The sequence below is a fragment of the Phacochoerus africanus genome, chromosome 5 (assembly GCF_016906955.1).
Source record: "Phacochoerus africanus isolate WHEZ1 chromosome 5, ROS_Pafr_v1, whole genome shotgun sequence".
In the NCBI taxonomy this organism is placed as follows: Eukaryota; Metazoa; Chordata; class Mammalia; order Artiodactyla; family Suidae; genus Phacochoerus; species Phacochoerus africanus.
In genome coordinates, this window is record NC_062548.1 from 102,105,584 (window position 1) to 102,132,300 (window position 26,717).

At 53.9% G+C, this 26,717-nt stretch overlaps 2 protein-coding genes across 10 annotated transcripts in view; one reads left to right on the forward strand and one right to left on the reverse strand.

The window, feature by feature from the left end:
• The first annotated feature begins 363 nt into the window (after nt 1-363).
• Nucleotides 364-14,619, forward strand: HAAO (3-hydroxyanthranilate 3,4-dioxygenase). Of its 3 annotated transcripts, XM_047782183.1 has the most exons (11): nt 366-512; nt 2,511-2,589; nt 7,648-7,731; nt 7,988-8,094; nt 10,722-10,811; nt 11,145-11,188; nt 11,454-11,599; nt 13,246-13,314; nt 13,502-13,584; nt 13,694-13,804; nt 14,074-14,619. In XM_047782183.1, the coding sequence occupies exons 1-10, from the start codon at nt 433-435 to the stop codon at nt 13,770-13,772; spliced, it is 861 nt and encodes a 286-aa protein (XP_047638139.1). In that variant the 5' UTR covers nt 366-432; the 3' UTR covers nt 13,773-13,804; nt 14,074-14,619. The 3 variants fall into 3 exon arrangements, with proteins under 3 accessions (XP_047638140.1, XP_047638139.1, XP_047638138.1); XM_047782184.1 differs by lacking the exon at nt 13,694-13,804 and having other exon boundaries at nt 364-512; XM_047782182.1 differs by having other exon boundaries at nt 13,694-14,619.
• Nucleotides 14,620-21,302: 6,683 nt separating this feature from the next.
• MTA3 (metastasis associated 1 family member 3) overlaps nt 21,303-26,717 on the reverse strand; it is a 229,128-nt gene continuing 223,713 nt past the window's right edge. For 6 of the 7 annotated variants that reach the window (XM_047782189.1, XM_047782188.1, XM_047782186.1 and 3 more), the window contains exon 17: nt 21,303-24,669. In XM_047782189.1, coding sequence (XP_047638145.1) covers nt 24,644-24,669 — 26 coding nt within the window. In that variant the 3' untranslated portion in view covers nt 21,303-24,643. Of the gene's footprint in view, nt 24,670-25,670; nt 25,745-26,717 lie in introns of all 7 variants that reach the window. The other variant, XM_047782187.1, reaches the window with a different exon arrangement.

Sequence of the window (26,717 nt, forward strand, 5' to 3'; positions counted from 1 at the left end):
CAGATGAGAAAACTGAGGCCTCAACCCAGCGCCATCCCCCTGTACTTTGGCGCTTGGGTTTCCAAACCCACCTTCTCCCTCTTACAGGTTTTCTTTGGGATCTTTCTGGGGCCAGGCGGAAGTCTGGAGACAGGGGACCAGGAAGGTTCTGAATCCTGTGTCTTACGCCTGGATCTGGCGCCCAACTCCCGCGCGGGAGGGCAGGGCGCCGGGTCCGTGCGGCAGGGAAGCAGGGCGCATGGGCCACGGGGCCTGGCAGGGGCAGACTGGGCGGGCCGGAGGACAGAGGGCTCTAGACCGAAGTCCAGAGAGGCCACAGCGGGTCCGGGGGCGTTGTCCCGCCCTTTAACCCCCGGGACACTGATTAACCAAGCGGCCAATAGGCGGCTGCGCGGAGCCGCGCCCCTCCAACTGCGCGGAGGACACAGCTCCATGGAGCGCCCCGTGAGAGTGAAGGCTTGGGTGGAGGAGAACCGGGCCTCCTTCCTGCCCCCGGTCTGCAACAAGCTCCTGTGAGTCCTATGCACGCCCCCATCCTCCTGCCCTCTGTCCTCACCTCCTCCATCTGCACCCCTCAACTCCAGCCCGGACTTCCTTGACCCAGACGCTTGCAGAAAGGGGAGATGTCATCCTCGTGGTATTCAGGGGAGGGTGAGGGCGGGCTGTTCCGGGTTTCACCGCCGTCGTCTGTTCCTCTTTCTGGTGACTGCTTGGAGATTGTGGCCTTGAGGATGGCTTGGTGACTGAGACCAGTAGAGATGCAGATGGCAGGTCGCAGCTCTGCGCCCCACCCTACCCCCCACCCCGCCCCGGGCTGAGAAACAGCTCTTCAACCCCCATTGACTCTCAGAAATTGGGGGGAGGGCAGGATTGATACCGCAGAATGGCAGTGGAACCCCAATCCCGCATCCCGACTCTGTCCAGGAAGCTGCAGGCCCAGGGAGACGTCAGAGATCAGCTCCCGTAGGAGGGTCTTGATTTGATTCTTTTCCCAGGCTCCCTTTTCCGAAGGCGAGCACATACTCCCACCCCGCCCCCCTAGCGCCTCTGCCCACAGCTCCCGGCAGGGTTGACCATGCACCAGCCTCCCTCTTCCTCCAGCCCACCTCTCAGTCCCTCCCGGGTGGCCCCTTCACCCACCGGGTGGCCTGGCCTCATGGGCTCCCCAAGCCTCATGGGTTCACAGGCTTGTGTTTGCCGTGCCCACAGAACCTCCCCAACCAGGCTCCCACCTCAGGGCTCCAGTCACTAACACCTTGTCAAGCCCGGGACTGCCAAGTGTTTTCACATCATCTCAAATAATTCTCACAGTCGCCCCTGAGGTGGGATTTTAACAAGTAACTTGCCCACAGTCATAGAGCTAGTGCAGGACAGGGTCCCAGGGTCCAGACCCAAGCTCATGCAGCAATTTGACTCCAAAGTCCACACTCTTGTCACTGCGCAATACCACCATGGCTAGTGGTCAGCGTTCCCCCCAAAAAACCTGGTCTCTTCTACTGTTCTTGTCGCCCCCACCTTTCCTCCACTTCATCCTCGTCCACAGTCTCACCCTCAGCCTTCCACTCCTTCCCCCTGATTATGTCTCACATCCGACTGCTCCTCTCCAGCCCCGAGGGCCACGGCTCTGGTTCCACCCCATCCCCCGTGGGCACTTCCAGGCTGCCTTGCCTCCAGGCCCCCCGTCCAGCCCTCCAGCACTGCCCCAATATTAGTACCCACAAAATGCAGGCCCTCCCTTTTCTCATTCAGCAGATACTCACTGAGCACCTGCTCCATGGCCAGGCACCATTCTGGACCCTGGAGGTACACAGGAAACAAACTGACAGCGTCCTTTCTGGTGGAGCTGACATTCTGGTGGGAGGAGGATGCCAATAAACATAAGCAAATGAGGGGTGCGGGCGGGCATGAGGGGGCCACAGGGTAGCATGGGGTCCAGCCTGCTGGGGCGGTGACAGAGGAGCTCTCCAGGCTTCTCCCAGCTCCTGGTGGTTGGGCTGTCATTTGCAGGCCGCTGCTGCATCACCCCAATCTCTGCCTTTATCCTCACATGGCTTTCTCCCCGAGAGCATGTCTGTGTCTAAACCTCGCCTTTTAATAAGGACACCAGTCCCAGTGGATTAGAGGCCCACCCTACTCCAATATGACCACCTCACGGCTTAACTAATTACACCTGCAGCTACCGTAGGTCCAGATTAGATCCTCTTCTGAGATCCTGGGGTTAGGACTTCAACACATGAATTTGAGGCAGGTGGAGGGTGTCTGTGACGCTGCCAGAGGGTTTTGAGCAGAGAAGGGGCCCAGGCACACGCAGTCACAGACACTCACACGTTCTCTGGGTTGCACATGGGCACCCTGGGAGGAGAAAGGCGACTGACACGGACTGTGATTCAGAAACAGCCCTTTCCCTCTCCCCACTGTCCCCAGGCTCCCTCCAGGCCCCCACAGGCCCCTGCACCTCTCCTGCCCTCGGAGCGGGTTCAGGACTCTCTCCCCCCTGCCATCCATTGCAGGCACCAGAAGCAGCTCAAAATCATGTTCGTGGGAGGCCCCAACACCAGGAAGGACTACCACATCGAGGAGGGCGAGGAGGTAGGCCTGCCCTGACCAGCCCCAGGGGAAGGGGACACTTCCCAGGCCAGAGCCGGAGCCTGTGGGCAGGAGAGAGGGGTGGTCAGATGGGCGATGGATGAAGGGGGCACAGCAGAAACCACAGGGCAAAACTGCTGCCCGAAGTTGCAGGAGCCCAGTGACACCCTTGACAGCGCCATCCTTGAAGGGACCCTGCAGGGAAGCCCCGGGGAAGAGCCCAGCCCCTGCAGGTGTGAGAGGCTCCAGCGGTTGGGCATCAGTCCATGGACACAGGGGCCGTCCCCGCTCCAGGGCCATGCCCTGTTCCCCGTGCCCCTAAACCTGAATATGCGAGATTGGCCTCTAAAATGAGGCCCAAAGGCTGAGAGGGACCTGGGTGCTCCACTCTGGTCCCAGGAGCCAAGTTCTCCGTGAAAGACTGGGCTGGGAGGCCCTCTCCTCATTTAGGGGGCAAAAGACACATCATTGCTAGGAGCTGTTTGACGGTGGGAGGGCGGGCAGGTGGGAGGGGAATTTGTACTTAATCCCTTTTGTACCTTGAATTTTGAACTGTATTTCTGCACTACTTACCCCAAAGTAAATAAACAAAAGTAAAATTAGGAGTTCCTGTTGTGGCTCGGCAGGTTAAGAACCCAACATAGTATCTATGTGGATGCAGGTTCGATCCCTGGCCTTGCTCAGTGGGTTAAGCTGTGAGCTGCGGCGTAAGTCTCAGATGTGGCTTGGATCCTGCGTTGCTGTGGCTGTGGCATAGGCTGGCAGCTGTAGCTCCAATTTGACTTCTAGCCTGGGCACCTCCATATGCTACAGGTGTGGCTGCAAAAAGAAAAAATAAAATTAAAAGAAAAAAGGTGGGCCCCCTTGAGAGACACAAGTGGGTTCCCAGCTATCAGAGTCTCTGGTGGCAAAAGATCAGAATGGGGCCCCATCTATCATCCTGGGGGTCCTGATGCTAGGGTTCGAGGTCCGGAGTCCAGCTTGGTCCCCAGCCTCCACCCCCACCACTGAAGTCTCTGCCACAGCTGGGGACGGGAGGGAACACAGGACGGTCACTCACTCAACAAGCATTTATTGAGCACCTAATGTGTCAGGGGCAGAGGGGTGAGGACCCCGGAGCCGCAGGGGCAGGCTGGGCAGAGCAGAGCCAGAACCAGCCAACCCCTCACCTCTCCCACGTCCCAGGCCCCGCACCGCTCCCGCCATCTACTTCTCACAACACACCTCGCTGGAGACCATTTTCCTTTGTGGAAAAAAATCAGCGGGAAAATGCAAAACTGCCGAGAAAGGATGAGATTAGATTGGGAGAGGTCACGGTGGGAGAGATGAGGCCAGTTACAGGGTCTTTCCTGTCTGTCTCAGTCAGCTTCAGGCCCATCACCTTGTGTTCTAGAGGCTTCCACTCTGTTAGCCCAGGTCTTCCTCCCCCCCTTCCTGCCCCCCTCCACCTCTGTCCCAGCCCCACCTCAGGGTCTCCCCAAGCTGCTCTGGTGGATGGTTATTCACTTAGGGGCCCAGCCAAGCCCTGACTTAGCTGGGTCACTGGCAGGTGAGGAGGGCTGGCTTGAGCAGGTGTCCCCACTCTGGAGGGACACTCAAGTGGCCAGGAGGAATTTGGCTAGAGGTGGGTTTCTGGCAGCCTGGTCCCACCTGAGGCAGGGGAGAGTGCCAACCACAGGCCCTGGGAGCCACAGGGCTGAGGGTCAGCGTCCTCTCTGTCCAGGCTCCTCCCCGGTGAGTGGACGGAGCCCACTTTTCCTCCTTGCTGAGCTCAGGCCTCTGCAACACCTTCGGGTGCCCAGGCTCCAGCTGCCAGCTTCTTACCAAGCATGTGATCTTGGAAGGTCCATCATGTTACCTCTCTGAGCCTGTTTCCTGGCAGCTCATGGGGGACAGCAGCCCCCGCCTGTAGAAAGATACACTGTGGGCAGAGTGTGTGGGCAGAGCCTGGCACAGAGGTTAGGTGCTTAGCACACATGAGTTCTCTGCAGCCCTGGCCCCGCTCTGACCTTGCCTGCCTGCAAGGCCTTTCCAGGCTGCGGAGGCCAGATTCAATTCAACAGCTGCCTGAGCGGGGACAGTTAATATTCTAGTTAGCCCTGGGCCCCAAACCTCCTTACTTCCAAACAGAGCATCATTCTTTTTGGATTGCCCACGGCTGTTTGGGATTTTCTGCTGTTCAGGATCTGCACCTCTGCTCCAAGCTAGGCCTGTCCGTCCTCATAGGGTGGGCCTCTAAAATCCCACTTCCTCTCTAAGCTTTTGTTTAATGGCCACTAACACCCTGCAGCCTCCCCAGAAAGGGCTTGAATTTGGCCCAGACCATCACTCCAACCCAGCCCTTGACCTTTCCCTGATACTCACAGCGTCTAAGGGCTATGGCCCCTCCCTAGAACTCTCTAGGCCCTTCATCCTCTCCTCTCACCATGGGCACCCCCCACATACACACCAGGGGCTTCCTCCCAGCTGAGAAGGGGGTTGGGGGAGTTGCAGAATTGCCCCCCAAGATGGCCTGGTAAACTTGCAGGAATTACTTTTGTTTATTTGTCTTTTTAGGGCCACACCAGCGGCCTATGGAGGGTCCCAGGCTGGGAGTCCCATCCGAGCTGTTGCCGCCAGCCTCCGCCAGAGCCACAGCAACACCAGATCCAAACTGCATCCTCGACGTACACCACAGTTCATGGCAACGCCAGATCCTTAACCCACAGAGCGAGGCCAGGGATCAAACCCACAACCTCATGGCTCCTAGTCAGATTCGTTTCTGCTACACCACAACAGGAACTCCTTGTATGAATTACTTTTAATAGTAAAAGTACCTATGGTTTATTGTAGAAAATGTGCAGAATATCAAAAGACAAATGTAAATATATACCTTATTCATAATCCCACCACTCAGGGGAGCCACTGTGAACGCTGCCTGGTTTATACATGTCTCACATAATTAGAATCCTGCCGGGTATAGTTTTGAATCTTGCTTTAGCATCGTAACTTTAACATTTTCCCATTTTATTAATAGCTATTCAAAAACAGTTTGGGGAGGGTTTTTTTGTTTGTTTTTTTGTTTTTTGTTTTTTTTGGCTGCACCTGAGGCATGTGGAGTTTTGGAGGTTCCTGGGGCCAAGGATCAGCCTGAGTCAAAACAGTGACAACACTGAATCCTTAACCCCTAGGCTACCAGGGAACTCCATAAGACACAGTTTTTAATGGCTGCCTAGTGTCCCCTATTCTGACTCCATCACAAAACAGTTACCTTTCCCCTAGTGTTATTAGCATCATTTCTGCTCCTCCTGCCTTCTCTAATATTAACAGAGGCTTATAGAGTGCTGACTGGGTGCTGGATACATTTGTGTACAGCATCCCAGGCAGACTTCACAGCAACCTTCTCAGTAGATACTGTCATTTTCTGGATGAGGAAACGGAGGCACAGAAGGGCTGAGGTGCCCAAAGGCACACAGCAACCTGGCTGAGCTGAGGGCCAAGTGATGCTGGATGCTGGGCTTTTAACTCCCTTGCCCCGTGATAAAACAGCTGTGTGTGTCTACCACGAGGCAGGGGCCTTTCTGAAGCCACTTTCCTAGAAATGAAATGACCAGATCAAGGTGTAAGGTGGCCAGCTGTCCTGGTTTGCCCTGGATTTTCCCTACTTCAGCACCAAAGGTCCTGCATCCCAAGAAACCTCTCAGGCCACCCCTCAGGGATGTGAGCTGGGAAGGCTCTTCCTGCCCTTTGCCCTTCAGAGCTGTCGTGTCCACTTACCCCTCGTGTCAGACGGTAACACACATCTGCAGTTTCCCTGCGCTTGGCTTGATGTCTCCTAGTAGATGCTGTGACAAGAACCTCTATCTCTTCTAACTCCTTACATGATAATAATAATTATTACTATTAATAACACCCCTTCAACTATTTGGCTGGTCCTTTTAACACCCTTGCAATGTGTGACTGGTAGGGGGAAAATGTGTCTGCCTCCTCCTCCTCCCAGTGCTGTGGGTGCTCTCAGTAAACACATTAATTAGGGACTTAGGATGGAATCAGAAAAATGCAATAGGAGCCCCGCAACCCCCTGCCTCAGGGAGAGAGCAGGAGGCAAGTGTTCCCATCCCCAAAGCCCCCAATTCATCCCAGCTTCCAGCATCGCGTCTACCATTCACCTGGCCATTTTCATGGAGGGATTTGGACCAGCACAGCTCACGCCACACAAGCGCCTCACTGTGTGGTCAGGGGAGCCAGCCCTGGCTCCAGAGCTACACACAGACGCAGGTCCAAACTGCTGCTCCAGAACTGTGACCTTTGGCAAGTTGCTTTATTCTCTGAGCCTCGGTTTTCTTTTTTCTTTTCTGCAGAATGGGGCTAATAATGTTTTTGGAGGTTGCGATAAAGATTTCTGCTAATGTGTAGGCATAGCTCAGAGATATTGCAGGTTTCAGTTCCAGACCACTGAAACGGAGCAAATAGCGCAATAAAGTGAGAGTCATATGAATGTTTTGGTTTCCCACTGCTGCGAAAGTTATATTTATTCTATACTGTAATCTATTAAGTGTGCAATGTATGTACTTTAATTTAGAAAAAAAAAATACTGTTGGAAAAAATGGCACTGATAGATTTGCCCGATGCAGGGTTGCCACAAACCTTCAATTTGTTTAAAAAAAAAAAAAAAAAAAACCCATGACATCTGGGAAGCACCATGAAGCAAAGGTCTGTCTGTACAGGAAAGTGCTTGCAGAGCCCTTGGGACACAGTAAATGGGGGATTCTCCTTGTCTGGCTGATGGGCCTCTGAATTCTCCAGTGAGCGTCTCAGCCAGCCTCCTGCCCCCAAGCCAGACATGAACTGTTGTGTCCTGGGCACTTTGGTCATCACTTTAGGGTCAAGATGTGATCCCCATGTGTCCCCAGCACTGTGTCAGGGGAAGCTGGGGCCTCAGAGCAGGAGTGAGAGTGATGGAGCTGCTCATAAACTCCTAGGCCTTCAGGAAGTTTCTTAGGTTTCCTGGTCAGAACGCAGGCCCAGGACCTGGAGGAGGAAGTGGGAGGGGCCCGAGCCTGAGCCTGTCCCGTTCCACAGGTGTTTTACCAGCTGGAGGGCGACATGCTTCTCCGGGTCCTGGAGCGAGGCGAACACCGCGATGTGGTCATTCGGCAGGGCGAGGTGAGAACGGGAACCCACCGTGTCCCCTCATCCTGGCTTTGGTGGGGGTCTTGTCCTCCCAGCATGCGCCTGCCCGACCTCCCCAGCCCCCTCTTCAAGGCTGCACATCTCGGCACAGCCCACATGCCCTGGGGTTCTGGGGTAGAGGCTGGGCAGAGAGGGGGCTGGGCTGGACCATGGGTCAGCTGGGGACGTCGGCCCACGAGGTCTCCGTGGGAACTGCAGCCTTACCGGCACCTTGTCCCCACCCCTGCAGATCTTCCTCCTGCCTGCTGGCGTCCCCCACTCTCCACAGAGGTTTGCCAACACCGTGGGGCTGGTGATTGAGCGGAGGCGGCTGAAAACCGAGCTAGATGGGCTCAGGTAAATGGGCCAGGTCTGGGGCAGAGATGGGGGGGTGGGCAGGAAGTAGAGGAAAGGATCCTAGGTGGACCCAAGAAAGCCACTCAGCCACTGGGGAGAGGGATGGCGGCCGTGAAGAGCCTGCATTTGCGGGCTGATGGGGAGGGGGTGGGGGTGCTGGCGGGGGGCGGGGGGGTGATGATTGGCAGAGACCAGAACCTGCGCTTTCCGCAATGACGTCTGCTGGGGAAGGGCGGGGGTGCGGAGTTAGATGCCACAGTCAGCCCCACCTGGCCCAGGGCGGCTGAAACACTGCTGCTTCCCCATCACCGACCCCAGAGTTCAGTCAGTCTCCACCAGCGCACCCGTCTGCTTGTTTCTCACCGCAGCTCGTTCCACATCCAGCACTAATATTTGCTGTGTGCCGGCACCAGGCGGGCTAAACCCTTTGTGTGTGTTTAGTCCTTTAATCCTCACAATGACCTACGGGGTAGGTACTGTTTGTTATCATCTGTACTTTACAGATGAAGAAGCTGGACCCAGGGAAGTTGAGTTTGCTAAGAAGCCGCTGAGCGGGTGTTAGAGAGAAATACGAAGTTATCTAGGCCAGCCTAGATGGGAACGTGAGCCAGCACCAGGGAGAGGACAAACATGGTGCAGAGATGGGCGTTCTGACTCCATAGCTGAATTGCCATCTGGTTCCCACTAGCCACCAATTATCATCCTCTGAGAGGAGAACTCAGCCTGTGGCTCAGGGGACCACAGATTTTTCCAAAAGCTATGGTTTTGGTGGGGTTTTTTTGTTTTTTGTTTTTTGTATTTTTTAACTAAGAAAATTTTACTTTCCCAATACGCTGTTGAAATCAGGACACTTGGCCCCACATTTTGGGTTTTAATGGACTTTTTTAAAAAGCTTCCCTTTTTCCTTATTACCAAAGTCATACACATTTGGTCTTGAAAGCTAGAAAAGAACAAGATAGCAAATTGAACAAGATTAAAATTGCTTTTCAAGAAAAGGGCAAATTTTATAGTACGTAAATGGTATCTCAATAAAAAAATAAAAATAGAAAACCCCCCAAAAAAGTCAACCCCCCAATTAAACCTAACAAAGCACTTAAATTTCCATCTCATCTTCTTTCTTGCGTATCAACACCTTGTCACATTGCAGTCTTATTGCAAGCATTGGTTTGTTTTGCTTTTTTATATTAAAAATTCATGAGTATTTCTCATACTACTAAATGATAAAAATCCCCCACAATGTTAATGATTGCATACTAATCTACTGCAGAATAATCTGTTGTAGAAATAGATGGCCTTAAATTCTAAAAGACATTTTTCTCAAGGGGATTTATATGGGGATCTTTATATGAGGAGAAGACGCATCTTCAGTAACATTTTTACAGCAAATTCAATAACAGATTTCATCTGGCTGCTTTTGACCTTTAATAAAAGCCAAGGGCTCAACATTAAAATGCCACTCTGAAGGCAATTCCTGGAGGACATCAGCCTCCAGATGTGAGGTTTTCTGGTGGCCAGCTCCATCCCAGCACAGAACGAAGGGTCTCAGGTGGGGTGGGTGCACTCTGCGTCAATAAACCATAAGTAGGACCACTTTTTTTTGCAGGAGAGGTGCTGAAGAGCAGGTGCTTGGGAGCTGAGTCTGGGGATTAGGCATTCAGTCAGTAGAGTGTCGCCCGCATGGGGGCCCAAGGCCAGGCCCCAGTCTGCCAGGCACTCCTCAAGCCAGTGGAGCTGCAGGCTGAGCCCAGCTGAGGGCCTGGCTGGGCTTCAGGGAGTCTACTAGAGGTTATGTGTACAGTCATATGGACCTTCCTACGGAGAAGAGAGGCCCACTGATTTGGTCCTTTTTTTTTTTTTTTTTTGCTTTTTAGGGCCATATCCACAGCATATGGAGGTTCCAAGGCTAGGGGTCAAATCGGAGCTGCAGCCACTGGCCTACACTACAGCCACAGCAACATCAGATCCAAGCTGTGTCTGACCTACACCACAGATCATGGCAACGCCAGATCCTTAACCCACTGAATGAGGCCAAGGATCAAACCTGCGTCCTCATGGATGCTAGTCACATTCGTTTCTGCTGAGCCATGATGGAAATGCCTGGCATCCATGATTCCAAAAGGAGACTGACTCCCTCATCTGGGGGGTGGGGGGTATCTTCTGTTATCTTCTGCATGTTGGTTCCTTCTGGTCCCGTGTGCCTGGAGTTCCTGCAGGCAGGAGGAGGTGCAGCTGCATGTCTGGATCAGGCTTAGCCTCGGCTGCTTCTTTTGGAAAAACACTTGTCACTGATGCTCTCTATGCTTCTAAGACTGTCTCGGGTCTGTCCTGCTTCTGCCACTTACAGGCTGTTGTAACCCCTGCCCAGCTGCCCAGCTTCTTTCTGAGCCTCAGAGTTCTAGCTACAAGCTTTGGGAACCAGGAAGCATGGGGTCGGTTGCCCTCCCACGATCGGGCGGCACAGGGAGAGCCAGGTGTGGGTAAGCACGCAGTGGCCACTAGGTTGCACTAAGGGTCAGCTGTGCAGGGCCAGCAGGGGCCCTGACATCCACAAGCACATCCAGGCCTGAGGGAGGCTGCCCTGAGTCTGCCCAGGTGGGGAGCTGGGTGCTCGTCCTTTGTTCTGGCAGGTACTACATCGGGGACACTACGGATGTCCTGTTTGAGAAGTGGTTCTACTGCGAGGACCTCGGCACACAGTTGGCCCCCATCATCCAAGAGTGAGCCCCCAGCCCAGCCCCTACCCCTTGCTTTCCTGAGGCGCCACACTCTGACCCAGAGAGCAGACCCAGCTCAGCAGTGCTTCAAGGCAGCAGCTGCCAGCCCGAAGCCATCACACCCAGGATTAAGGGAGAAAGTCTACCACTCTGGGGGGGGGGGGCGGGAAGGGGGGCTGAAAAGCCCCCTGGGAAGGAAAGGCTGGCAGATATACAGCCAATCCTGTGAGGACCCTGTGGGTGTGTTATGGGCTAGAATATATGAGTGTGTGTGTGTGTGTGTGTGTGTTCCTTTGTGCCTCACTAGCCTCTCCTCCTCCCCATTTGTCCCTGTAGGTTCTTCAGCTCTGAGCAGCACAGAACAGGAAAGCCCAACCCTGGTGAGGCCACTGGAACCACCCTCCCTCTCCCTCCCTCTTTTCCAGAGAAGGGTGGGTCTTGGCCCAGGGTACCGAGGAGTCTCCTTTGAAGTCCTCTGTCCAGTACTCAAGGCACAAGAAGATGGCACCAAATAGTGCCCCCACATGGCTGCTCAGTCCCAGAGCCCATTTCCACAATCGGGAGCTGGGACCCCTGGGAACTGGGCCCCCTGGGGTTGGGGGTCGGGGCCAGAGGACACTGACGGCAGCTGTGCTGTGGGTGCAGACCAGCTGCTCAAGGAACCGCCATTCCCCCTGAGCACACGGTCCGTCATGGAGCCCATGTCCCTGGAGGCCTGGCTGGCTGGCCACCGCAAGGAACTGCAGGCTGGCACACCACTCAGCCTGTTTGGGGACACCTATGAGACCCAGGTAATGCAGCCCTGGGCCACACAGGAACTAATCACATGGAGATACACGCACGCACACGCACACGCCAGTTTTGGAGATTGTAGACACAAGAACAGGCCTTCCTATTTCCTCCCTGATTCAGAGAATGAATGGCTTTGCTGTGAGTGGAAGCCCCTGGAGGCTACCTGGCCCCTAGCGATCTTTCTTTGCCTTCAGAGTGGGGGTTGCCCCATCCACAGATAGGTTCCTGGGGGTTAGGAGTCACCCCCCTGCCAGGACTTCTTGGGCCTTTGGCTAATCATAGCCTTAGAAAGAGATATTTGGGGGTGAGGGTTGGGTGGAAAGTCACACAGAGACCCAAAACAAGCTGGCCTCCTTTCATTCCAGTTAGTGAGTGCCTATTATGTTTCAGGCTTTGGTAGCAAAAGACGGTAGAGTCACTGACTCAGAACGTACAGTGTGGTAAATGGACAAGTTAATCAGCAGCTGCCACAATCATGTGATAATGTTCTTTGGTAGAGAAACTATAGGAAGCCATTGGAGGATAGAGGAACCCAGCTGTGAGGAAAGTCAGGGAAGGCTTCCTGGAAGAGGCGATGTATGAGCTGAGTTTTAAAGCTCTTGTAGGAGTTTGCAAAGGGAAGAAAGAGAGAGAAAGCATTTTAGGTGAAGGAAAAGCCTGAGCAAAGGCCCACAGGCTTGAAACAGACTGACAATACAAATAGCTGAGGTTGGGAAACCAGAACAGGGGCAATGAGGCAGTGGGGGCAATGGCTAGATGGCCATAGTAGCAGACAGTGCCCAGGCACTGGCAGCTCTCCTGGGCTGGATGAGGTGCAAGGGCTTATCCTTAAGACAGGAGTGCTTCACCCAAGTGACCAGGCTAGAGTGGTGTCTCACTGTAGCCCATGTGAGGACTGGATTAGGAGGGCCAGGGCCAGTGTGGTGATGAGGAGACTCGCTCAGGGCTCAGTTCACCTGCAGTTTGCAGTTTGAGTTAGAGGCCCCAACGGAGGCGTGCTCACAGGATGCAGACCTGCCCCAAGAGGCCCTCACACCCCAGAGCTTACGCAGGGCTGTGAGAGCTGGCGGACCCACTCAGCAAGTCCCTCCCACCCCATGGCCCTGCCTGCCTCTTTTTTCACACCCCTCCTCCTCCCTGCTTCCGTTTACTCCAGAAATATCTACTGAGTCCCACAGGCTCTGGGCCTGTGGAAGCGTGGCCTGCATAACAGCTGTGGGCTTCTGGGCTGGCACAGGTCAGAGCCGCTCAGCCTCCCTCTCCCTTCTCCCTCATCCCCTCCCATCTCCCTCTTTAGGCCAGACTCCTACCATCTCACGGAAGAAGGGAGGGGGGCATCCTCTGGGGGAGTTAATGTGTGTGCTGCACGGGTCTGCACAGTGCTGTGCACACACTCGTGCCTGTGTCCCTCCTCATGGGTCATCAGAGGGGCCGAGTACACTCTGTGATCCTGAATAACAGGTGGCCGGAGTGTGTGTGGGGTGGGGGGCTGTGTCCTGGGCAGCCTTCTTCTCCCAGACCTAGTCTCTGCTCTGCACATGGCAATGAGGCTGTCCCACACAGGCCTGGTGTCGGGGGCCAGGTTCAAGGCCATCTGCTGTGTGGGGCAGGATGCACCAGAGAGATTTGTGTCACTTCCCACCAGGTAATCGTCCATGGACAAGGCAGCAGCAAAGGCCCGAGACAGGATGTGGATGTGTGGCTGTGGCAGCTGGTAAGTGGGGTCCTGGGAGAGTGGCACAGCCCCCTGCCTGCCCACGGAGACTGGGCTGCTCCTGGGCCTTGGATGCCCACAGCCTGGACCAGCTCCCAGGCCTCCTGACCAAGGCCAACCCAGGGACCCTTGAGCAGGTGTTGAGGCCCAAGAGCATCCATTCGCTTCCCCTGCTCCTCTCTCCTAGGAGGGCTCCTCAGTGGTGACAATGGAAGGACAGCACCTGAGCCTGACCCCCGGTGACAGCCTCCTGGTGCCAGCCGGGACTGCGTGAGTACCGGGGCGGGGGGGGGGGACGGTTTACCCCCAGCTATGGGACTGCCCTCGTTTCGCTGGAATCCCAGGCTTGGCTGACCACTGCCCACCTGTGAATCCACAGGTATGGCTGGGAGCGAGGGCAAGGTTCTGCTGCACTGTCTGTGACCCAGGACCCCACCCGCAAAAAGCCCCTGGGGTGATCCTTGCACTGTGGGCCCAAAGCAGCCACAGGGTATGTCCAAATGCCACCCCTGCCAAATAACTCTCCCAGCCCCACCATTTCTACGTGTGCTGCTGCCAAGTGACTCAGCGTGCCCCGGGCTGGGTCCTGGACGTCACGGTCATCCGTCCTCCTCCTGCCCTCTTGGCCAGGATGCCAGGCTCCTGGGGACCAAGGCTCCCCTTCCCCCATCACAGCCCTCATCCCACTGCCTCTCATGGTCCTGCCAGGTGGACTGCTCCCCGAGGCCCCGCTGCCTCTCCATCCCTCTGTCCCCACAGGCTCAGCACTTGCCTGTGCCCAGAAGGTTCTTCATAAAGGCTTCCTGGTGGACCAGCGCCTGCCGGTCTGCACACACACAGGCTGTGGTCCATGGCAGACACCGAATGTTCCCGTGACTGTGTATATGTTGGGGGAGGGGTGTCTGGGGCACTGGTGACCATGGACGTGTGGGGGACCTGTTATGAGGTACCCCCGTTTGTAGAGAAGCACTCATGCTGTGTGGCCCCTCCATGCGTGCCCCTGTGTCTGTCCTGGGGGCACAGATGAGGTCATCCCTCTGCCTCTCTTTCTCACTTATTCAAGTAACTTAAAAAAAAAAAAATAGCACCTATCAAGGTTTTTCTCCTTAATAACAGAAGTGAAAATGTAGAAATACATGAAAACACAAAATCCCCCAGCCAGGGTTAACCAGTTAACCGCAGCCCTGGGCCAGAGCCTGACCACTGGGGGAAGAGAAGTCTTGCTTTAGAAATTGGACAGTTGCTTCTTCTGTAATCTCTAGTTTGTCTTTTTCAACACTAATAAACTTCCTTTTGAAAAGGCAAGGCTCCCTCAGCTGTTCTAAGGAAAACTGAATAAACGCTTTTGGGTCCATCTGGCCCTGGCATCAGTAAGGTTCAAAGTGAGTCCCCAAGATGAAAGGACACGCTGGGGACAGAGTGGGGAAGCTGTCCAGGGCGCTGTCCTCCAACATTGTTCCCGCAGCCCCAGTGTGTCCTTAAAGTCAGACCGCTTCCCTGGGAGAGGCCCTCGGGCTCGCGGGCTGGGTGGCCCTCCTGGTTCCCAGGAGGCCCTGCTCCTCTCCAGCTTCAGGTCCCTCTGCAACCCTCAAGTCCTACCCAAGGCCCCAAGGGCCTTGCCCTGCTCTCTTCTGGGATGACATGAGCCAGCTCCCCACCCTCCCCCAGGACCAAAGCCATTTGCCCACCTCTCCCCTTTTCTATCCTATTCCATATGCCTGGGTCAGGGTCTGAGACCACCTGGGCTAACCTATCTGTTGACCTGGGGCTTCCAGGTACAAGGCTTGTGCCTGGAATAAATTAGGGGTTTCTTTATGGGGGGAGGTGTTGGCCCTACTATCCACTGTGCAAGTCATGCGGGGGGAGGTACATGGCCTTCAAGGCTTCCAAAGGGCTATATGAAGGTCACTAAAGCCCCAAATCTGCACGTCCTGAATCCTCTGTCTCCAGCCCTGGCCACCTCACCTCAGGAGAATGAACTCCCCCTGACACACACACCCCTGCCTGCCTGGGGGGACAGAGGGCCTGGGACTGTTCTCCACTCGTGGCCCCAGCCTCAGATACAGGGTCTGATGATGGACCCCATCCTCTCCCTGGCCGTTTCTATCCTCTTAGTCCATCTCTCTCAGGGATGCCCCCCTCTGTGACGAGTCCTCAGGAATGGAGAGTGACCCATATCCCAGGAGCCGTGTGCGCATTGGGGTGGAAACAGAACGTGTCAGGCAGAGGGAGGTGGCTGGGGACCGAGTTGGAGGGGAATTAAAACCCATCTCCCTGTGGGTCTCCAGCCCTCTGCCCTTCTCCAAAAACTCATAAGCTGCTGTCAGAAACCACAGAGATACCTCAGAACCCAAGCTACGTGACGTGCTGCCTCCCCCCCCACAGGGACTCCTCGTGTCTCCCTGCTCCATTCCTCTGCTCTGCTGCTGCTTTTTCTCGCCTGCAGAGCCACTCATGGGAACTCCCCGCCTCCCCGACCTCTGCCACCACAGGGCCAGCCCAACCTCAGCCTGAGATTTGGATTTTTTTCCTTTTCTTTTAGGGCCGCACCGGCAGCATGTGGAGGTTCCCGGGCTAGGAGTCCAATTGGAGCTACGGGTGCGGGCCTACACCACAGCCACAGCAATGCCGGATCCTTAACCCACTGAGCAAGGCCAGGGATCGAACCCATATCCTCATGGATACCAGTGGGTTCGTAACCCGCTGAGCCACAGTGAGAACTCCTCCAAGTCAGACTTTTTTTTTTTGTCTTTTTGTCTTTTTGCTATTTCTTTGGGCCACTCCCGCGGCATATGGAGGCTCCCAGGCTAGAGGTCTAATCGGAGCTGTAGCCACCGGCCTACGCCAGAGCCACAGCAACGCGGGATCCGAGCCACGTCTGCAACCTACACCACAGCTCACGGCAACGCCGGATCCTTAACCCACTGAGCGAGGGCAGGGACCGAACCTGCAACCTCATGGTTCCTAGTCGGATTCGTTAACCACTGCGCCACGACAGGAACTCCCAAGTCAGACATTTTAATTAGAGGCCTGAACACCCCTGGAACCTGGGGATGGAGCCCTTTCTCATGGAGACCCTGACCCCCACCCCCACCGAGGGGCACTAACATGTTGCGTGTTGAAGGAACACCAGGCACCATCCCTCTCCACGTTTGTACTTGCCTGGCTTCAGAGCAGCTCTGGGGGTAGATGGGGCTCCATGTGCCACTTCCTCGGTCCTCTCCTCCCCGGACCCTCCCCCTCAACACCACCGCCACATCCTCCCACCCTCTCGGCTGCTGGCCTCATCCTCTCGACTGGAGTCAGAGACGTGACCTGTATGCACGGCTGTCTCTGCCCCTTGAGTCCCGGGGTAGATTGCTGGTCACAGGGACTGGCTCCTAATCTGCCCTGGATCCTCCTTGTCCTTCACTTTGGAGTTGAGGCCTGCTCTTCCCCCTGACAAGGCACTTTCCAAAAAGGGGTCTGGGTGTCCCCTCATGGGAAGGACGCAGGGCTTGGGGCTGCCTCCACTCCCCTGCCTGGAGGGACCCCCATGGTCCTAACCCACTGTACCTCTCTCCAGACTTAGTTCTCCATCTGCGAAATGGGAACAGTGATCCTGGCCCTTGTCCACATCCAGGAGTTGGAGGTGGAACTAACAGCTATGCCAGAGCGCTGAGCAAGGAAAGTAGTTATGATGGGGTGAGGCGGGGAGGAGGAGTGAGAGTGGGGCAGGGACAGAGCAAACTGCGTTGAAGTGCAGGGTTTTCTACAGATGGGAGGGTAATGGCTGAGGTGGTATAAGGTGAGCTAGAGGCAGGAGGCAGGCTGAGTAAAGACCCTATTTCTAAATAGCATTTTGGGAGTTCCCATCGTGGCTCAATGGTTAACAAACCCAACTGGTATCCATGAGGATATGGGTTCAATCCCTGGCCTTGCTCAGTGGCTTAAGGCTCCGGCACTGCTGTGAGCTGTGGTGTAGGTCACAGACATGGCTGAGATCTGGTGTTGCTATGGCTGTGGTGTAGGCCAGCAGCTACATCTCTGATTCGACCCCTAGCCTGGGAACCTCCATATGCCACAGGTGCGGCTCTAAAAAAAAAGAAAAAAAAAAGAAAAAGACAAAACAATTTAAAAATAAATAAATAGCATGTTTGTCCTAGGGCAGGCTTGCCCTGCTCAGTGTAAATGTTGGCCAGCACCTTCTCTCTGCTCTTTCTTATATGACTCACCTGCTGTCATCTTGAGGGACAAATGGCCCCCATGACTTTATCCCAGGGACTTGTGTACAGGGGACAAGCAGGCATGGCTGGCCTGATAGGCCCATAGCCACTAAGCCACAAAGGTGGACAGTACAACTCTGACCTTGAGCCCCTCCAGGCCACACCTGGGAGAGACAGATCTGCAAATGGATCAAATGTAACCCAAGCCAGTATAATCTAAGGATTTTCAGGTACTGACACACTGATGAAATCACAGGGTACAGAAGAGCTTAACTCTGCCCTGAGGGGGTGGTGACGCCTGAATGCTAAATCTTGCAGGATAAGTAAAGTAGTGATGGGAACGGCATCCCTGGCACAGGGAAGGGCATGAACAAGGGCACAGAGCTTTGAGAAGACTCAGTGTGCAAGGGAAGGCTGAAGAAGTCGCTGAGGCCAGAGAGGGAGAAGCCTAGGGACAGAGTTAGGAGACAGGCAGGCCCCTGCAGGCTCAGGAGCCTGGGGTGGTCCTGCAGACAACCCAGTATGGCGGGAAAGGGAGTGTGTGTGAGGTTCTTAAGAAGTCAAGGATGATCAGTCTGACGTTTTGATCAGTATATTCTGGCACTAGGGTGGACAGACTGATGAGGGGCGTGGGAGACAATCTGAGCAGGAAACAGTCTGTATTCCAAGCAAGGGCTTGAATGAAGGTGGCAGCAGAATGCAAAGGTGCAGATAGAGTGGTACAGCCCAGCTGAAGAAGAGGGGTGACTTTGTGGATGATGGATGGACAGTGACATACTGAAGTTACAGATGGAGGAGCAGATTCAGAGGAGGAGATTCAGAGTTAAGACAAGTTGCAGGGCTTGGTGGACCTGCAGGTAAACAGGTACATAGCACACCTAGGGTTGGAGACAGGACTTCAGAGTCTTCCTCAAACTGATGGGAGTAGAGCTTATGGGTATGGATGGGGTCACCTGGGAGGAGAGTGAAGAGGACAAAGAACCATCCTTTTAAAAATCCTCATAAGTAAGGGACACACAAAGGCAGACCCAGTGAAATGCCCAGAAGAAACCTTTAAGTAGGGAGAAAACCAGGAATATAGCATTAAAAAGGATCATGAAAGAAGTAACAAAAAAAAATTTTTAAGTATAGACTAGAGCTATCTTTGTGAGGGTGAAAGCCAAACATAAAATACCCAGACAGGCTGCAAAGTGCCTCATGCAAGAATGAAGCATTTTCAAAATTCCTAATTGCATGCTGAAGAAAGTTGATGTGAGAACTGAAATATGTGTCTGACGCTGTCTGGTCAAGCATCCTGGACTGACACCCCATGTAAATGCTGCGTGGTCTGTGCTATTAAAAATAGCTTTCCAATAAGTGATAAAGTGTCGGGGTTTCCACCATGGCTCAGTGGTTAATGAATCTAACATCCACGAGGACACAGGTTCGATCCCTGGCCTTGCTCAGTGGATTAAGGATCCAGCGTTGTCGTAAGCTGTGGTGTAGGTTGCAGACGTGGCTTGGATCCTGCTTTGCTGTGGCTGTGGCGTAGGCTGGCGGCTATAGTTCCAATTTGACCCCTAGCCTGGGAACCTCCATGTGCCTCGGGTACATTCTTAGGAAAAAAAAAAAAAAGACCAAAAAAAAGTAATAAACTGTCATTTGTGTAAAATTTAATTATATGTATGCAAAACATGTTCCATATTGGTTATGGATTCCTACATATGTACTAACTGTACAAAATCATGCATTGGGCTGAGAAATACCAAATTAAGGAAAGCGCTTGCTTCTGAAGTGGAGGAGCAGGGGAAGGGGTACATATGTGACTACCACTATGTCTGCAATTTATCTTTGTAAAAAAAAAAAATCTGAAAGAATGACTATGAGTAACATCTGAATGTTACTTAGCATTGCTCTGGGGGGAGAAGAGAGGGGTCAATGTAATGGAAAGGACAAAGAAAAGTACCATGAGGACAACAGCATCAAATGCTCAGGAAAGCTGGATACTAAAAATTGTAAATGGGGTCCCTGGTGACCTTATCAATGGCAGTTACAGTGAGTAGCTGGGGTGGGGGCAGAATAGAAGTCATAATGTACTACAACAGGTTGAGGAATTAATGACATTTCAAGGCATGGAGACAATTCTTCCTTTTTCCAACAAATTTGCTAGAAAAGGGAGAGAAGACAACAGCTTTGAATGATGCTAAGTACAGAACTTATGTGTTGGTGGTTTGACTGGTTTGTCAACTGACTGTTTTGTTGACTGGCTGGAGAAATTTAAATGTAGCAGTATGGGAGTTCCCTGGTGGCCTAGGGGTGAAGGGTTTGGTGTCACTGCAGCAGCTCAGGTTTGACCCCTGGCCCAGGAATTTTAGATGCTGTGGGTTAGCAAAAAAAAAAAAAAAAAAAAAAAGGAGCAGTATGAGGAGAAGGGAGAGGGGATGCAGATGAGGGGAGAGGGGAGAGAATGATGACAGAGTGATAGTACACACCCCATCCTGGGCCCCTGGCTGAGCACTCTTACACACACTAATTTATTTAGTCCTGCTTCCATCTTACAGAGGAAAAACTCAGGCACAGACATGTTGAATGACTTGCCCAAGGTCATCCAGCTGGTAAGTGGCAGTTTGGATTGAGTCAGGACACTCTCCTGCAAGGCCCTAAGCAGGGCTGGAGGAGGAATGGATCCAACTTGTGGGTGCCAGGAGGGTCCTCTAGAGGCCACAGGCTGGTGGAAGGTTTTGGAGCAGAGGGGAAGACAGATGAAGGGATTCTTAGAAGGCCTGGCTGTCAAGGGGGTGACAAAGGACTGGAAGAGTAGGTTCTGGGAATAAGAAAACAAGCACCTGAAGACATATAAATGGGCCAATTAGCAAGCAGCCCAGAGAGGCCTGGGGCTGGGCACTCACAGCTCTGGGGTAGCAGCAGTCCCTGAAGACTGAATGGTTTCTTCCAGTGACCCCCCAGCAGTCTAGGAGCAAGATCAGAACAACTGGAAGATAAAACTTTATTAGGAAAATACCTCTTAAGAAGTCTAACCAGAAAAACCCTGTCCTGGCAATAGAACTTAAGGCTGTTACACCCTGAGGGGCAGGGCACTCAACACTCTGCAGGTGAGCTTCCAGAAGGATAGAGGTTTTGAGTCAGGATTAAAAAATCTTAATAAAAAGACACACACACCCTCGGCTCACCGTGTGTATGGCCCAGCACACATCCCCACCACCCAGTTTAGGCACAGCCGTGCCAGAATGATGGATGGGGAAAGGTCTGACTGTTGATCCAGGCCTAGGGGACACAGCATCAAAAACCACAAAGTGGGAGTTCCCGTGGCTCAGTGGTTAACAAACCTGACTAGTATCCATCAGGACGCGGGTTCGATCCCTGGCCTCGATCCCTGGCCTCGATCAATGGGTTAAAGATCTGGCATTTGCTGTGGCTGTGGTGTAGGCCAGCAGTGAGAGCTCCGATTTGACCCCTATCCTGGGAACTTCCATACGCTTTGTGAGGCCCTAAAAAAGACAAAAGACAAACGACAACAACAACAACAAAACCCACAAAGTGGAGCAGTGTGGCTTCACGTCCTCAGGAGGTGACATGAGGCAGCAGAAGAAAGCACAGACCCTAGGAAAAGCCCTCTGAGCATCTCTGTGTGGCTGGCGGGGACATCAGACGAACCGGCCTGGCATCAGAGCTGTGGAGTGGGGGGTGGGGGAGGAAGCCCCCGAGGCTGAGGCTGGGGGCATGCCCCTGCTCGCGGCCTTACAGCTGAGCCACGGTCCCAGCCAAGGGCAGCATAAAACCAGGCAGAATTTGCAGAAATTTATTGGGAACACGATACAAATGGATTAGTAGAGGGCATCTACTTACAGACAGACGGTCCACACTGTAATATCACGCTCTGAATGAGTTATCCTGGGGAAACACTCATGAGCACGGATGCATGGTCTGGGCTGGTGCTCTCTGGCAGGGAAAACCAGAGACTGGGGGAAGAGGTATGGGGGGGGGGTCAGAAAATGGGGACACAGCTTTCCTGAGCGGAACACTAAGGTGGGGCTGCTAAATGGGTAAAATCCCCCAAAGGAAGACTGGGACAACTGTTCAGAATAACCCCCCCACCCCCGCCCTCTCACCATCACCTCCCCAAAGCACTTTCCTCTAGGCAGAGCCAAAGGGAATCCTCAAAAACCCAAGAGCGCAACTCCTCCATCTACCCTTACCAGGGGCTTAGGCCAGCATGGGGCCAAAATGCCAGGACTGGACATGACACAGCAGATGAAGGCCACGCATTTCCTCGGCTGCTTGCTTTCTGACCCGCTCCTCGCCCTCCCCCGCTCTTCTCTGAATAGTGGGGGGCTGATCGCTGCAGGCTGCCTGTCTCAGGCTCCTAAGTGGGCTGGCTTCCAGCTGGGTTTAGCTAACCAGAGGCACCTGCAGGAATCTGGCAGGCACGAGGAAGGGAGAAGCCTGGCTAGTTCTGCCCCCTCTCTGCCCCAGCGTTGGGAGATGTTTCTGGCAAGGCCCTTGCCCCCTTATGGCTCCAGCTCCCGCCACAGAGGCCCTTTGTGGTCCCAGGCCCCGCCCAGTGGCCCTGACCCCCAGGATCTGGTAACACAGCCTCTCCCCTGTGTCCCACCAGCTGCGGTTCCCCACCTCCAGACTGCCCCTCGCTCCCCTGTTTGGCATCTCAGCTCTTCTCGTTTCTGTGTAAAATGATTCCCTAGACTAAAACCCCTCTGTTTTAAATACACAGACGGGATCTGTTTTCCTGGTTGGACACTGATTTGGGAGCTGTGCGTGCAGGCTCTGGGTGTCACCCCACAAGCTCCCTGCTCCCAGTGGTGACACACCACTGACACCCACAATGGTGACACAGTGGCCCCAAGAAAGGGGGTGACTGGCAAGCCCTCTCGGCACCAACTGCTTAGACGGCAAAGGCCAACATAAGAAGCTCTTTGGCATCCTTCCCTGGAGCCTCGATGCTGGGGACTTTGCAGAGGTGAAGCGAGAGCATAAGATCTTTGTCAGCATCCTCTCCGGAGGAGGATGGGCCTGCAGACCCGGGAGCTTTTACTACCCAGTGAAGCAAATGCTGTCTGGGTGCACGTGGCTCAAAACAAGCTGCACCTGTCCCACTGCTGGATGTGCACGGGAACTGGGCTGGGTCTCCCTGTTCTCCCTTCATGCCCAGCCTGGCCCCAGTCACCAAGTCTCCTGGCATTGGAGTTGCAGGTGGCTGTTTCCATAACTGTGGTCCATAACCATGAGGGTCAGGAGAGGGAAGAGAGGGCGAGGGCACCAATCCACCTTCTGGGCCCATGTGCACAGCAAATCCAGGGCAGGGCACAGGGAAACGGCTTTGCTGGGTCTTTTTCTTTAGAGAAGAACGTGGCACGTGGCATGTGATGTGAGAGCCAGTTCCCTTCTCTCCTTGGGTATTTTCAGGAGCTTCTCTGCAGGACCCTGAGGGCAATGCCTGCCACCCTGCCCGTCTCAGGACCTCTGACACAGGCCCGCCCATGGGGCCCCAAGCCAAGACCCGAAAGAGCTCCAAGAGTTGGCAGTGGTGAGAAGGTCCCTGGGGTCACCCCGTAAGAGCCTAAGATGAGAACCAATACCTCCTGGGAAGAGAAGCTATGATGATGCCAAACTGGAAAGGGAAAAGGCAGCTCAAGCCCCAAGCGTCACCTTCAGCCATCACACATCACATGCTCTCTGCAGTCTCCAAGGATGTAGACACGAAGGGTGTCATCGTCATTCTGGGGATACCTCATTCTGCTGGGTTGGGGGGGTTCGACTCAATTGCAGCCACTCTGCCCCACAACCACCTGGCCATTTAGGGCACCTACTCTCAGCCACCCAGCTGCCTCCTGGCTGCAGGCTCCAGGGATGGCTGGGAGGCCAGACTCTGTCTTTCACACTGCCGTGACCCTGTGCCCTGCAGCCTGGCCCTGCCAACAGAGGCAGAGGAGTGGCCAGAGTCACATCTGCTTGGGCAGCCGGTGGGGGGATAAGTTATTCCTATCCCTGCAGCTGTGTCCACAGAGCGGCAGAGCAGCCTGCCTGTGATGCCAGCAAGGGTCGAGGGCGGACAGGAGGAGCCCAGGCCAGTGGAAACGGTGTCACAGGCAGGTTCCCTGAGGCACATGTGCTCACAGAAATGTGGGCTGGAGGGGTGGCAGGGCTCATGGTGTCGTACACAAACTCACCTGCAAACACAATGCTCTCACCTCACCCTTCTAGGCCAAACAGACTCCATCTGCTTAAAATCAACCTGTGTGAATGAGACTCACAGAAGGACCAACCTGGCTGCAGCTCCTTGTCAGCTGGCGGGGCTGTGAAGGAACAGGTACACGATGCTGGTCACAGTGACACACATGCCCTGCTCTTGCTGGAGCTCTAGGGGACCAAGCAGAGCTAGGCAGAATGCCAGCCTCTCTCCAATGACAAAATACAGATGCTATGAAGAGTTTACAGGTTTCCCAAAGACAACTTTCTTATCTTTTGTCAGAACCATGGGTAATTCTGTCCCTTGGAGGGGTGGAGGTGGGGGGTCAAATACAGGATGCAGGGGGTGAAGGACAAAATTTACACGTTAAAAAAAATAAGTATGGAGCCTACTGAGAAAAAGCTGAGTAACAGTGACAGCACGGGGCGGGGGGGGGGGGGGGGATAATAGCATGAACTGCATAAACACTGCCACATTGCTTAAGAAAAATCCATTCAGAAAGATGCCATGTCCCTCGTGTACACACTCATACAGCTGACGACAGAGCGGAGCTGACACATGCAGGGCAGCAGTGGCTCTGAGCCCACAGCAGCCGTGGTGCCTGGGGTGCAGAGCGTTGGAGAGGGGGTGATGCGGAGTGGCTCCCCCACCCCCTCGGTTCCCCAGGCAGGTCCCACCCTGGGACAGCGAGGTCTCTGAGAGGAAAGCGAGGTTACACTGATTCACACGTGGAGACGCAGCTTTGGGGACGTGCACTCCTACAGTTTCTTCCCCCGCCCCATCGAGTCTCCATGGGGCGCACGCGGAGGTCTCCCACTGAAAAGCACTGGGAACGGGGCTGCCTCCTTCCCAGGCATGGCTGTGAACATCAGCAGGACAGTGTAGCAAGTCTTGGATTATAGGATTAAACAGAGAGAGCTCAGTCTGACACGCAGCATGTGAGTTCTGGAAAAGGAAAGAAACAGGATCGAAGTTAAAGGAGTTCCCATGGTGGAGGCAAAGTGAGAGGAAGGATGGATCAGACCTCCCACCACCACCATCACAACCTTCAAGGAAAGGAGGTCGGGAGTTAATTCAAAAAAAGGCTTGCAATATAGTTTAAGGTTGGAACAAAGGAAAGTTTAATTGAGGCCAAGAAAACGGGCGAATGACACCAAAGTATCTTAAAAGTTGGCAGGTTTTGTGGTCACTGGCAAATGCTGACCCTTATCAGAGCAACATCACCCAGCATCTCTGACCGGATGCTGAGGCATGGGGAACATCACTGGCTGGGAGGAGGCACAGCTTGATCTGAGGGGACTATAACTCATCATAAAGACGTGAGCACTCTGAGGCTAGGGACACACTTTTCTCTTTTTTTTGTCTTTTTGCGGCTGCACCCTCAGCATATGGAGGTTCCCAGACTAGGGGTCTAATCAGAGCTGTAGCCAGCAGTCTATGCCAGAGTCACAGCAATGGGAGATCCAAGCCGCTTCTGTGACCTACATCACAGCTCACGTCAATGCCGGATCCTTAACCCACCAAGCAAAGCCAGGGATCAAACCTGCAACCTCATGGTTCCTAGTCGGATTCATTAACCACTGAGCCACGACAGGAACTCCGGGACACACTTTTCTGCAGGACCTCAAACACCCACGGTGTCACAGGGTCCCTCATTTCCACCCCCTTGACTGCCCCCCCAAAACTTCCACTCCCCTGACCCAGAGCTGGGCATCTAGAGACTCCTGAGAGAAACAAGTAAATGAAAAGCAGAAGTAGCTGGCAAAGTACTGGTGTTGCACAGTAGGTTGTGAAAACTTCACTCGGTTATGAGGACAGTGGCTAGGAGGGACGCGGGGGCTGCCTGCCAAGCTGGGATCAGGGGCTCGGCCGGCCGAGGCTGTGCTCAGATACTCCCCCCATCACACACGCCGCTCTGCCCCCAGGAGAGGATCAGGCACGCTCACCTTGACAGCTGCCCGCCATCCTGAGGAAGGTCTGCGGGATAGAGCAGAGCTGCGCCTTCACTTCATGAGCCTTTCTAGAATCGGGGAGATATATGCATACAGTCTGGTGTTTGACAGGGCTCAGCAGATACGTGTTAAATTAAAACCCAGACAATTCGTTTGAGGGCTGGGTTAGTAACTTGCTTTATTGGCAGGTCATGTGACTGTCTTAGTTAACTTTCACCGGAACCTTGTGAGAGTCAGAAAGGTTAGGAACTTGCTCAACGGCTCAGGGTGGGTAAGCTGAGGAATCAGGATCTGAACCCAGATCTTAATCCAGGTAAAGTTCCTACTATGCCAAGCTGCCCCCTTCTCCATCCATCCCAGTAAGAGCATACCGTCCTCTTCGGTGTCTAGGTTGAGGCTTATGTGTGCGTGTCAGCACCTCCAATATCTCTCAGAAGCCTCTCTTTTGGGGGTTAGGAGGGACCACTCTGCCATTCATTTGTCTAACCCATCATGGAATCACGCCACCTGCCAGAATCCTAAATAGTTTCCCAAGTTTCAGACCTGCCATAGTAAGTTTTGCTTCCTTCTATTTGCACTAAACTTACCTGCTCCAGATTCAAAAGCAATCCTCTCCTCCCAGAAGCATGGAATCTGGCATCCAGGTTCATACCTGCCTTCCCCACACTGGCCATGGCTTTAAGTTGCATTTGAATTTCCTTTCCGCATTCCAGCCTGAAGAAGCCCAGTGCTCACCCCCTGCCCTTGCACCACCTTCCTGTTTCCTGGCTCAAAGCTTTCTCAGCTCTGCTGTATCTCCTTGAAGCAGAGGACCAAAGCCACATGCAGGGTCCCAGACACAGAGGCCCCCAGCATGGCAGAGGACCCCAGGAAAAGGCCTACTCCCATTCTCAGGTCTCCTTCCTGGATAATGTACCAGTCATTTTCCGTTATGGTTATAAATAAATTCTCAAATGCATCAGTCTACATTCGCTACTTTTGTCTATACTAACCCTGATTCACAAGCACTTGTTTTGGTTTTTTGGGGATTTGAGGTTGTTT